This window comes from Geotrypetes seraphini, chromosome 1 (assembly GCF_902459505.1).
Source record: "Geotrypetes seraphini chromosome 1, aGeoSer1.1, whole genome shotgun sequence".
NCBI lineage: Eukaryota > Metazoa > Chordata > Amphibia > Gymnophiona > Dermophiidae > Geotrypetes > Geotrypetes seraphini.
Genome location: NC_047084.1, coordinates 71,424,679 through 71,438,584, shown reverse-complemented (window position 1 = coordinate 71,438,584; position 13,906 = coordinate 71,424,679). Strand labels below are relative to the sequence as shown.

The following is a 13,906-nucleotide window of genomic DNA, read 5'->3' as shown; positions in this document are numbered from 1 at the left end:
ACACCCCCCCATCTATATGAAAAACATGATTTTTAGTAACAATCCACACATCGCACAAGAGTATACCTAGGAAAAGGCAGCACATACTGCAGTGAGCAGTACATCAATACACCCATTGTAAAACTAAACAAGCCAGACTAGTACAGATCAGTCTTACACAGTCAATCCTAACAGAAAACCATGTCTTTCGAACACACAGAAAACGCCTTCACCTAGTATGGAATATGTAATCACAAACTAATCCCTTCCCCTTTTTACAAAACTGTAGTGTTTTTGAGACCTTAACTAGAACTGTTACAGAACGGGACCTGGGAGTAATCATTAGTGAAGATATGAAGCTGCCGATCAAGTGGAGAAAGCTTCATCCAAGGCTAGACAAATGCTGGGTTGCATCCGGAGAAGTTTCGTCAGTCGAAAAAAGCCCGAAGTGGTGATGCTGCTTTACAGGTCCATGGTGAGACCACATCTGGAATACTGTGTTCAATTTTGAAGGCCACATTATCGAAAGGATGTGCTGAGAATGGAGTCGGTTCAGAGATTGGCCACTAGGATGGTCTCGGGACTCAAGGATCTCCCATATGAAGAACGTCTAGGTAGGCTGCAGTTATACTCTCTCGAGGAATGCAGAGAGAGGGGAGACATGATAGAGACGTTCAAATATGTTACTGGCTGTATGGAGATGGATGAAGACATCTTTTTCCTTACAGGACCTACGACGACAAGAGGGCATCCGCTAAAACTTAGGGGTGGGAGATTTCATGGGGACATTAGGAAGTATTTCTTCACCGAAAGGGTGGTTGATCATTGGAATAATCTTCCTCTTCAGGTAGTAAAGGCCAGCAACGTGCTCGATTTTAAGAATAAATGGGATAAACATGTGGGGTCACCTCGAGGAAGTGCTTAGTGGGGTGGGTTATTTGAGTGAGCAGACTTGTTGGGCCGTCGGCCCTTTTCTGCCATCATGCTCTATGTTTCTATGTTATCTGGGTGTAAAAACCTGGAATGACCTACCGGAAGCAATCAGGAAAGAGACAAACTACACCACATTCAGAAAAAACCTGAAGACTCGTCTCTGACAGTTAACTGTTTCAGTTTCTGTATAGCAAGCCCTACTACTTTCCCCTTCCTCTTTGATCTGTCGCCTTGAGCTTGAATGGGTTTGTGCAACTCACAAATGGAAGATTAGATTAGATAGAAGTCTGTGCATGACATGTGCATTCGTTCATTGGCTGTATATCCCTGATGTCAGAGGTATGCAATGGTCATAATAATGTGACTCAACCTGTGCAACTCCTCCCTATTTCATCACCAGGGAAAAGAAACAGTGGGCTGGCAGTGATTTTTGTGTCTTTATTTGTGCCTTATGCAGATGTACCGCTTACAGATCCCCTGGTAAAGCACTGCATCATGATTCCACATCCATTCTGCCCAAATTCCTCTTCCAAGAATGCATAAACTCAGGTCATATAACAGTAGGCACCAACATTCTCTGCACTTATTTACTACGCATGTAACCTCTGGGGGAATTTTATAAAAGTCTTTTTCTGCTGGTAAAACATTTTACCTGTGGGATAGCTGTAGATAGTAATGGGTGGGAGGGGAAAGTTCACCTGGGGAGGAGCTCACTGCCTCATTTAGACAGCAAGGAGACTGTAGGAGCCTGCACTATGTCCTCACTCGATGAGATATTTGAAAGGGACCCCGTGACTCTGACTCAAGACAGGAGTGGCCCCAGCCCTGGGATAGTATCTCTAGCAGAAATGGGGTCCAGCAGTGACCTGTCCCAGCACAGTGGCAATGGTGGGCAGCCCCAGCCTAGGTGCAGTATGACTGAAATCAACCACAAGCTACTGGATATCATGGAGCTGAGAGAATGGGAGGACCATACCCTAGAGAATTTACAGGAAGCACCTACAATCTTGCCAGATCTTAACTCCATGTAATAAGGTTGCTAACAGGGACAGTGGTATTGGCAACATCAGTTCCCTGTCCAAACAGTGAAGAGACTTGTTTTATGAGCGAGGAGCTAGGAGAGGCTGGCTAACAGACTTTGGCTGTCCATACGAGGCACTCCCTCAGGGATTTAAAGGCAGATAGTGACCTGGAAGAGGGCAGTAGTGGTGAGGGGGGCTCAAATAGCAGCCTAAGATGGAGCGGAAGCACTCTTGGAAGTTCCCAGCCCATCAGAAAGTGTTTCACATTGCTAATTGGTGCTCTCTTACTGAGTCTGCAAAGACCTATTCCTGGCCAGAATACTTGCAACCTGGGTAGCATGGCCAAGTCACCACTGTTGGCCCCATTTCCTCCTCCCAGCTCAGATATTTATTTTTAGTTTTAACTGTTGGTGCCGCTGCTGCCGCTGTTGATGTGCTGTATGTTGATTCGGTGTAGGAGCTTAAACATCTGTGCATGCTCAAGGCCTTACAGCTCCCACCTTCTCTGAGAATCTTGGAGGGGGTGGGAGCCGGCAGACCTTGAACATTCACAGATGCTTAAGGCCCTGCACCGGTTCAACATATGACAGAGCATTAGTGGCGGCACCAGCAGGTAAGCATGATGCAGTTGGGTGGGGGAGGGGTTAATGGAAGATGGTGGTTCCGGGGATGGGGATGTGCATGGAGGTCAGCTTTGGCTCCTGGGGGCCTGTATTTTGGTTAGTGGCTTGGGTGGACTATTTGCAGGATAGTGACACATGGAGCAGGAGGAGAACAGGATAGCAGCACTGGAGTTCAGTAGAGAGCAGAGGGAGGACAAGTGGTCAGGTGGTGGCTTGTATATAAACAGAGACGCCTATTTTTGGCCCCAAAATCTTGCTTTATATTCGAGTAAATACGTTATTTTTAAATGTGTAGCCTGCATGAGTCCTATGCGGGTTACAATAAAACCATAAAAGTACATCCAAAATGTAAGACTTCACGGCAACTATGCATCATGCTGCTTCTTTCATGCCCGAATCCTCTCTAGTGTGCTGCCACCTCTGACAGAACATCCCGTTTCCAGGTGAGGCACTACAGAGGGAGGCTTTGTATGGTGAGGGAAGCAGATGCCTTCAGCACAGCAGCACTAAAGGCAAGTTGGGGGAGGTATTGACCATTTCTCCTTACTATTTGAGGGCCACAACAGAGGACTGTCAGGCTGTGTATTAGAGACAATTTTGCTGTGGTAGAATGCCTTACTTAATTACATTATAGTGAAGCCCAGTGAATGATTGAAAATCCTGAACTGTTTAGTGTGTTTTGCCAGGTATGATAACCACAGAGAAGCCCTCTTGAAGGGAGGCATACAAGGCGAGTACCAAGATGATAGCTTGGATCTGCTGCAGTACTTTACTGTTACCTGTTACTCGGGGTATGGAGACGATGAAAAGGTATGTCAGCTTGATTCATTTCAGCTAGTTTTCAGTGTTGGCAAAGAAGTGATTTTTGCTTGTTCTGGCAAATGTTTGGTGTCATTTGTATTAGGTCTATAAAGTGTTTTCTTCTGAAGAAAATAATGTAGAATATCAAAATCCAACTCACAGTTGCAGGCCCTATACTTCACAATATAATCCAATGTAAATGGCAATATTCTAAATGCAGATTAACCTACAAATTATGGGGAAATTCCAAGTTGTCAGAAAGACAGCTTAGCATCACGTACACAAAATTTTTTGCTGACTTTCTTTGTTGTGAATATGGGCTATATTGCCAGCAAAAATTAGAGAGAACATTAATCCAAGTTATGAATAAGGAAAGTGACAGTTTGTTGTTCAAACATTGAATACACACCAAAATACAGTAAAAGGAAAAATAACCACCAAGGCAGACAAACAAAACGACAGTTTGTTTACACATGCTCCTGTGTGAACTAATGACATTCATAAAAAAGGACAGGGGCTGGTTAGAAGAAAACAAACTTAACTCTCTGAAAGCAAATTAAACGTAAGGATTCCTTAGGAAAAAAGTGACCCCCCTTACTAAAATACTCTTAGTCTCAGCAACAAAAAAGCTTGCCTCTGTTTTGTTATCCTAGAAATCCAAAGAAGAAACAGAGTGAGCTAGGTCTTCAAACAAACTACACTTTAATGGTAACCAATGTAGCATTTACAAAGTATCATCTAAAAATACATGGGACTTGACAAGGGCTGAGTTTGGCGATTTGGCCTGCATCAGTAGTCAAGATGTTAGCTATTACTTCCAAGGATGGTCAATGCCCATGGATATAGTGCCAAACCATAAAACTAATGGGGAACTGCAAAAAGCTCCTTGGAAGCAATAACTAACATCTTGGAGTCCTGATGCAGGCCAAATTGCCGAAACACAGCCCTTGTCGAGTCCCATGTATTTTTAGATGATACTTTGTAAGTGCTACATTGGTTGCCATTAAAGTGTGGTTTGTTTGAAGACCTAGCTTACTCTGCTTCTTTCTTTGGATTCCTTGGGATTTGTGCAAAGTGAACTTTCTCTGTTATTTGGTATATTGAGTTACCCTAGACCCAGGGGTAGGCAATTCCGGTCCTCGAGAGCCACAGGCAGGTCAGGTTTTCAGGATATCCACAATAAATATGCAGGAGATAGATTTGCATCTCAAAGAGGCAGTGCATGCAAATCCATCTCATACATATTCATTGTGGCTATCCTGAAAACCTGACCTTCCTGTGGCTCTTGAGGACCGGAATTGCCTACCTCTGCTCAAGACTCAACTAGAAAAACTCTATTCTCAAAATTCATGAAAGAATTTCTCTTTGTGTCTAATGGACACCCAAATATAAATATTAACAAATTTGACAATAAAGTATATTCTGTAGCAAAGACATAGGATTCTGTACCATAGCTGTCCTTCCCCCTAGTCACAAACTTTACAGAAGGGTGTTACTCAGAACTTCCAACTCATAGGAACATAAGAATTACTGCTGCTGGGTCAGACCAGTGGTCCATCGTGCCCAGCAGTCTGCTCATGCGGCGGCCCTTAGGTCAAAGACCAGTGCCCTAACTGAGACTAGCCTTACCTGTATACGTTCTGGTTCAGCAGGAACTTGTCTAACTTTGTCTTGAATCTCTGGAGAACAGCTCCCTCTTCAGTTTTTCCATGTGCAAGTGAACTCAGAAGGTGTGTTTTGATGTGCTCTGATTTCTTTTATTATTGGGTACTTTTGCCATCTACTTTTGATTTTTCTGCATGGCTTTGGTGCTTGGAGGTCCCCCTTCTTGGGCTTACTCCAACGGGGAAAGGATGCAGTGCTGCATGGCAGAGTACTGCTCCCAGGCCCATCACTTGGAGTACTTGGAGTACCAGCCTGCTTTGTGTTTCATCATAATAAATAAAATGAATGATGGCAGATAAAGACTCAAATGGTCCATCCAGTCTGCTCAACCGTACACACTCGATAAATTAATGATTTAATTTAAATTATCCTTTTTCTTAGATATTTCTGGGCCAGAAACCCAGAGCTCTGCCTGGTACTGTGCATAGGTTCCATTTACTGGCATCTTCGTCAAAGCTCATGCCAGTCAATGTAAACCATCCCAGCCATCCAAGCCATTCCCAGTCCATCCTCAACTGAATGGCTATATACGAGACACAGATTGTGTAAGTCTGCCCAATACTGGCCTTAGTTCTTCAATATACACCCATTATTTTCTGATTAGAGATCCTCTGTGGTCATCCCATGCTTTTTTTTTTTTAAATCTCTGCCAATGTTTTACTCTCCACCACCTCTCTCGGGAGCGCATTCTAGGCATCAACCACCCTGTCTATAAAGAAGAATTTCCTAACATTACTCTTAAGTCTACTACCCCTCAACCTCAAATTATGCCCTATGTTTTTATCATTTTCATTTCTCTGGAAAAGATTTTGTTCTATCTTAATACTTTTCAAGTATTTGAACGTCTGAATCATATCTTCTCTGTCCATCTTTTCCTCTAGGGCAGGGATTGTGGGCTACATGTGGCTCTTCTGCCATGTGGGTGTGGCTCTCAGGTCCCTACCCTTTAATCTCCCTACCCAACCCCACGATTGCTGCCCCCCCCCCCCCCCCGAGCCTACTGAGGTACCTGGTGGTCATACGGGGGTCTTCGTGGCAGGAGCTCCTGCCTCCTCACGGCTGACTTCTAAAATGGCTGCCATGACCTCTCATGACAGCTCGCGATACCACAGAAAATTCCGCAAGTAGCCATGAAAGTTCACGGTAACCATTTTAGAAGACAGCCGCATGGAAATTGGGGCGAAAGGGCTGCCATCCTGCCACAAAGACCCTTGATAGGCCCAGGGAGGGCAGGGGATCGTAGGGTTGAGAGAGAGATTAATGGATTGGGGGTCGGAGAGAAACTTGACTATGGGTTGTGGGATGGGCAGGTTGGGCGGGAAGAGAGGTGCAGAAACCTGTGAGGGAGGGGTGAGAAGAAAGGGGGAAGATAAACTAGACTTTGGGGAGGGAAGAGAATGAGAGACCTGGAATATCTCAACTCCCTTCTCTACCCATTGTGGCTCTTTGTAAATCTTTGGTTAAATTTTTAGGATAAGTTGACTCTTTGCTTTAAAAAGGTTGCCGACCCCTGTTCAAAGGTGTACATATTCAGGGCTTCCAGTCTCTCCTTATATGTCTTTTGATGCAAACCACCTACCATTTTCGTTGCCTTTCTCTGGACTGCTTCAAGTCTTCTTATGTCTTTTGCCAGATACAGTTGCCGAAACTGAACACAATACTCCAAGACTAATGATTCCAGACTTTCTGATCATCATTTTGTACTGACCAACCTCCAAGGCTTCCATTACCAGATGGATTCACTTGTTGATATCATCTTCCTACATTGCCTGTGGGATACAGCCTGGAGAGAGGAGGGTTGTACAGGGGTATAAACACCTTTCTTCTACTAGTCACAACTCTTTCTATACAACCTAGCATCCTTTGGCAACAGCCACCACCTTGTCCCACTGTTTCTTTGCTTTTTAGATCTTCGGATACTATCGCCCCAAGGTCTCTCTCCCCATCTGTGCATATCAGCCTTTCACCTCCCAGCACATATTGCTCCTGATTTCTTTGCACTTCTTTGCATTGAATTTTAGTTGCCAGATGCTAGACCATTCCTCTAACTTCTGCAGATCCTTTTTCATGTTTTCTACTCCCTCCTTGGTGTCTACTCTGTTACAAATCTTGGTATCATCCACAAAAAGACAAATCTTTCCTTATAACCCTTGCTCACAAACATATTGAACAGAATCTGCCCCAGCACCAATCTTTGAGGGACTCCACTACTCACCTTTCCTTCCTCCAAGTGAATTCCAATAACTACTACCCTCTGGCATCTTGTCCGTCAAACAGTTTCTAATCCAGTTCACCACTTTGGGTCCTAACTTCAGCCCATCAAGTTCATAAGAACATAAGAATTGCCATACTGGGACAAACCGAAAGTCCATCAAGCCCAGTATCCTGTTTCTAACTGTGGCCAACACAGAACCCAAGTAGCAAAACAGATTTTATGCTGCTTATTCTAGGAATAAGCAGTGGATTTCCCCAAGCCATCTCAATAATGGCCTATGGCCTTCTCTTTTAGGAAATTATCCAAACCTTCTTTTTTTAAACCCCACTAAGCTAACTGATCTCACCACATTCTCCGGCAACGAATTCCAGAGTTTAATTACACGTTATGTGAATAAATATTTTCTCCAGTTTGTTTTAAATCTACTACTTAGTAGCTTCATCGCATGTCCCCTAGTTCTAGTATTTTTGGAAAGAGTGAACAAGTGATTAACATCTACCCTTTCCACTCCACTCATTATTTTATAGACCTCTGTCATATCACCCCTCAGCTTTCTCTTCTCCAAGCTGAAGAGACCTAGCTACTTTAGCCTCTCCTCATAGGGAAGTCATCCCATCCTTTTTATCATTTCTACCATTTATCTATTTTTACCTTTTCAATTCTGCTATATCTTTCTTGAGATATGGCGACCAGAACTGCACACAGTATTCGAGGTGTGGCCTTACCATAGAGCGATGCAAGGGCATTATAACATTTTCATCTTTCTTTTCCATTCCTTTCCTGAGCCTCCTATGAGGAACCGTTTCAAAGGCTCCTGACTGGCCACACAGGCCTTTGTATGCAGATCTGGTGCATCTGTAGACAGGCAGATGTTATGTTAATCAGGTTTTCTATTCCACCTCTACTTATTCAGTTCAAAGTCAGATTATATTACAAGAGGTTGGGTCAGTTACAATGGGCAGTTCAGATACCTGAAACTGCTGGTTCCTCCTGGGTTCCTCAGTTGAGGCCCAGTTCCTATAGAGAATCTAGAATACTTTGGTCTTACTGCATGACTCTTGAGTGTACAGCCTTCATTCGGAAGGTTGTGGTTATGACTCTCCTTAGAGCAAAGAAGCTTGTAGCGGTTGCATCTTATGCTAAGACCTGGAAGACCTTCCAGTTATGATGCACCAAGGAACAGGTAAAGCCAGAGAGGAATCACATTTTGGTGATCCTTGCATTCCTGCAAGCTGGTCTTAAAAAGAGCCTGGTGGTTTCATCTCTTAAAGTGCAGGTAGCTGATATCTCGTGCTTTCATGCTCTGAGAGGCCTGTAGTCTCTGTCATCTCTTCCAGATGTCACTCAGTTTTTGAGGGGGGCTTTCAGATGAGACCCCCATTACCAGACCATTCCCAACTTAGGATCTCAATGTGGTCCTGAAGGACCTGTCCCGTGCTCAGTATGAGCCTCTGATGGAAGCTTCCCTGTTGGACCTTACAGTTAAAATGGTGCTTTTTGGTTGCCATAGTCTTGGCGAGAAGTATCTGAGAATTACAGGTCCTCTCATGCAAGAACCCTTTCTCCGTTTCATGAAGTGGGGTGTTTATCTACGCACAGTACCTTTCTTTCTTTTAAAGGTAATTTCTGCTTTTCATGTCAATCGGGAGCTTCATTTGCCCACCTTTCTTCCTATGGGTTTAACGAAACAAGGCAGACGTTTCCTTAAGCTGGATGTATGCAGACCCCTGCTTTTCTATCTGGAGAAGACTAATGATTCCAGACTTTCTGATCATCATTTTGTACTGACCAACCTCCAAAGTTTCCATTGCCAGATAGATTCACTTGGTGATTTCATCTTCCTACATTGCCTATGGGATACAACCTCTTATATCTATCGCAGTGCATTTGACAGGAGGTATTATGGCTTTCTGGGTAGAGTCCCGGGCTATTTTGCCCAATAAAATTTATAGAGCAGGTACATGGGCTACTTTTATAAAGTTCTACAGAGTGGATGTGGTAGCTCGAAAGGATGCTGCTTTTGGGTCCTTAGTTCTGGGGGGCATGCTCATCTGTCCCTCCCTAGACATCACTGCTTTGGTACATCAGCTAAACTACAGACTCCTGTGTATATGTAACAGAACAAAAGATTAGGTTCTTACCTCAATAATCTCGTTTCTATTAATTAACACAGGAGTCCATATAGCCCACCCTTTGTGGACTTTTGATTCACCTGATTTCTGCCTCGGATGTTGCCAATGTCCGTCTCGGGGCCTCTTCTGCTATATCTAAGATTCAGCTGAGACATCACTACATGAACAGGGGACTCTGTTTTTCCTTTCCCTTTGAGGAGGTCTCTGGCCCCTACTAGTTTCACTTAACTGGTTGGTTCCTAGCTACTCATGTGCGTAATTTGATTTTCAATGTTAAATTAACTGTTTATTGATCACTGTTCTATTGCCTAAGTTTCAGAGCAGAACAGAAAATGTTTGTTGCTGGGGAAGCTCCCCATGCCCCTCCTTCTCTTTCTTATGTCTTCAGTGGAGTTTGATTGCTTTGGTACAAACTGAAGAAAGAGCTGTTCTCCACTGTAGAAGGGAAGGAGTTCAAGATCTTAAAGTGACACCCTTCTGCAGATTAACAGTTAGTGGGAATCAACAGCTAAAGTACTGACTCCTGGTTATATTAGCAGAAACAAGATTATCGAGGTAAGAACCTAATCTTTTGTTGTTGTTAGGAACATTTTCAGGAGAACTCTTTTGCTGAAAATATTCCTAAATCTAGCGTGACAAAATTTGACTGTCTGCTATTTCTGTGAAATGGATTGAAGGGTCAATTTGTAAAACGTTAGGGGAATTTCATTCTCTTTTTTGATCATCATTTAAATTTAGTTAGGTAGTCACTGGAGAGAGGAGGATTTTAACAGGAGAGATTTTAATTAGATAACTCCAGAGCTTGGCCTGTTAAAACTGTTTAAAAATTAGCCTCTTCGATAGGTAAGCATAAGCATTTTCATGTAAAAGTAAACAAATATTTACCAAATCTGCTATCCAGTGCAAGTGGAGGAAAGCTGTCCAGCCATAATTCTGTATTCATGGATAGCCTGACACTTCACTTCTTGTGGATAACAGGTCGCTTTTTTGTTTCAGGGCTTTTATACAGTATATCGGAATGTCTTTGAATTGATAGTAAAAGAGGAGATGGAATGTAAGAATGAAGAGGACACAGAGGAATTCCCTACTTTTGGTGATTTTCAAAGTGACTATGACACGGTAAAATTAATATCCAGAGAGCCTAAGGCATTTATTTAGATACAGAGCTTATATGGGGTAAGGTGCACTTGGAAAGACCCTTGTGCAGAAGCAGAGGGCTGAATTCCTGCTGGATGTCTGCTTGTAAGGAAAAATTAAGTCTTGCCTGATGATTTTCTTTCTTTAGTCACAAAATATGAACTCGGAAACTGATGGATTATGACCATTTCCTATCTGATGGAGACAGAGAGCACAACTGAACTCTCTCTTATAGGACAGTGAGGCTTCTGGATAGTAAGTATTTTTCATAATAAAGCAGAAGACGTACAACAAACAAACTTCTCCTATTCCAACAGAACATACCTGTACTCAATTACATCATAATATACAATTGGAACTTAAAGGTGTCAATCTTAACAGAGAAAGAAACTAAGAACAACAGAGTGAGATTCTGGATTCATATACTGTGACTAAAGGAAAGAAGATTATCAAGTTAGACATAATTTTTCCTTCCTTGTTATCTCAGCATATCAATTCAGAAACTGCTATGATGTAATAAAGCAAAAATTAAGTAGGGTGGGCAAAAGAGAGCATGGCCAAAAGAACTGAAGATCCAAAGGTTCGCATCTGAACGTGCTGCGGCATCAACCCAGTAATGCCTGAAGAATGAGTGCAAAAATCCCATGCCATTGATCCTGCAAATTTCTTCAAGGGAAAGGACCCATTGATTCTGTCCATGAAGATGAGTGTCGTCCTAATAGAATGGACACGCAGAGTCAAAGTAGAAAGCTTACCGGAAAGAAAATAAGCCAAGAAAATTGTCTCCTTAATTCACTAAGCAATAGTAGTCTTAGAATTATATTCACCATTGCAGGTTCTGAGGAAGCAGCCTGTTTCTCTATGTGTTCAAAATCCAGCACTGCACTATCATTGAACATTCATACACAGCAAAATACTATGAGTATGAGAGAACAGAACCCTTCTATTGCCTGTTCCTCCACAGCAGCAGGGGGCTGGAGAGAGACGTGGTATCACCAGGTGTACCCCAGAAGGGACCAGCAACAGCCTTACATCCCCTGACTCAACTCAATTAGTGCCCTTAAACAGAAGCCAACACTGAAAAAGCCAGAAGCTGAGGAGAGACTATCCACCACCTGCTGGAAATAGAGAGATATACTACTACTACTACTACTACTACTACTATTAATTACAGGCAGTCTCTGAGTTACAGACACTCAACTTAATTATGACTTCTACTTAAGAACGCGGTTGTGGCCTCATTTGATTTCACTGAGCAGTATTTCCAGTGGCATAGACTCACACTTTTCCTGTAGCAGATTCAGGAAAGATGCATGACCACATTAAGAACAGAGTGTGGTTGTGCATGCTGTACCTTAGAAGGAACACTGGTAGGGCCTGTTAGCCCTTCTGGAAGCAGAAGTAAGCAGCAAGAATCTTAAAATCTACAAGTTCTGAGTTACATACAAATCCGACTTAAGAACAGATTTAAGAACGTAACTCGTTCTTAACCCAGGGACTGCCTGTATTTCTATTGTGCTACCAGATGTATGCAACACTGTACAGAGTCACAAAGAAGACAGTCCCTCCTCGAAAGAGCTTACAATCTAAACAGACAAAACAGGATGTCATGGATACAGTTAAGGGGAATGGTTAATCTGCTGGCTGGGTTGGAGGGCAGTAGGGTGTAGGGTTATGGATTGAAGGCTTTATAAAAAAAGCTATATCAAAAACATACTGATTAACCAGAAGCTTTGCAATCCTATAAAACAGTTAGTTCTCTCTATCTCCAGCTGCTGGTAGATGACCATAATCCATCAGTTTCTGGATTCATAAGGAAGTTCATTTTATTGATGGTGTTAAGATTGCTTTTTAAACTGACAGATACAGTGTTGTTGTTAGTATGTGAGAAACAAAGGGCTCCCTTTACAAAGCTGTGATAGCAGTTTTAGCATGCGCTAAATTGCCGCGCATGCTAGATGCTAACGCCAGCATTGAGCTAGTGTTAGTTCTAGCCGCGTAGCGCGGGTTTAGCATGTACTAAAATTCTGCGCACAATAAAAACGCTATCGCAGCCTAGTTAAAGGAGTCCAAAGGATGTTTACCAGAGTGTAACATAAGCAAAAGTAAGAAAAATTTTTACTTATGGCAGCATGATTGAAATCCATTTTGACCCCTCTCCTCTGATTGGAGTCTATATCTTTCACATTATGTTTATTGTTTTGCATTAAAAATCCATAAGAATAGCTACACTGGGTTAGACCGATGGTCCATCTAGCCCAATGTCCTGCTTCAAACAGTGGCCAATCCAAATCACAATAACCTGACAGAAATCCAGAGTAGCAAGATTCCATGTTACTGATCCTAGTAATAAGTGGTGGATTTCCCATGTATATCTTAATAGCAAGTTATGGACTTTTTCTCCAGGAACTTGTCCAAACCTTTAAAAAAATCCGATATGCTAATTAATTTTCTAGTGCAATGTGTCTAGTGGTCCTGAACTTTAGGGTCTTGTATCTGAACCCACAAGTTTTCAATTCCACCTCCTTCCTAGGGAGCTGCCCCTGCCCCCTCAGTTTGTTTTCTGCAAGCAAGTAGCCCAGAAGTGTTTCTGATCTGCTCTGCAGTTTTATTATTTTCGGCAATTTTTTCTCAGTATTTGTTTGGAGACTCGGTACCCAAAGGTTTCTTGGGAGAAGATGCAGACTTGGGCCTCGGAAGTCTGCTGCCAGCAGGATCATCCCCTTGGACACCTAGCTAGCCAGCCTGCTGGTATTTTTTTATAGCTCGCATCCCTGATTTAGTTAGGAGCGTGAGTACAGGCTATTTGGACTCCTCCTCGGCTCGGCCAAAATTAATAACTGGGCCGGCTGCATGATCCTCCTCTCCTCCCCATGCAATGAGATTTTACAGGGATTGACTAGAAATGAGCTGCTTGTAAACTGATCGCGTGGGGTAGTTTGAAGAAACAGTGGAAATAAGATTGCTCAAAAATAGCATGATGAGTCAATGTAAGTATTTTAAATTAAATGCGATATTGAACTGAAAACCAGTGTAATTTTATCAGAAGTTGTATAATTTAATCAAAGTTTGTAGCTTTAGTCTTGAACATATAGGGCCTGTTTTACAAAGCCGCGCTAGCGGCCCTGAAGCCCATAGAGATTTAAAGGGCTTCGGAGCGGCAGCCACTAGTGCGGCTTTGTGAAACAGGCCCATAGTATCTCAGTCTAGAAGTATAGAAACACTTTCTATACTTAATAGATCAGTAATGATATGATCAAACAACTTTCAACTGAATGAGGCAAGTATAGAAATTCCTGAAGAGTGGAGACCCGCCAGTAGACCTGAAATGTTAGGGAGGGGTAGGTATGAGGATAAATCGAGAGGGGAAGGAGAATATTTAGAAAACAATTTACACAA

At 42.7% G+C, this 13,906-nt stretch overlaps 1 protein-coding gene across 2 annotated transcripts in view; it reads left to right on the top strand.

The window, feature by feature from the left end:
- The window catches only part of DNAJC21 (DnaJ heat shock protein family (Hsp40) member C21), an 88,982-nt gene that overhangs the window by 10,325 nt on the left and 64,751 nt on the right, over positions 1 to 13,906 (top strand). For both annotated transcript variants that reach the window (XM_033932987.1, XM_033932980.1), the window contains exons 3-4: positions 3,244 to 3,367; positions 10,367 to 10,489. In XM_033932987.1, coding sequence (XP_033788878.1) covers positions 3,244 to 3,367; positions 10,367 to 10,489 — 247 coding nt within the window. The remainder of the gene's footprint in view (positions 1 to 3,243; positions 3,368 to 10,366; positions 10,490 to 13,906) is intronic.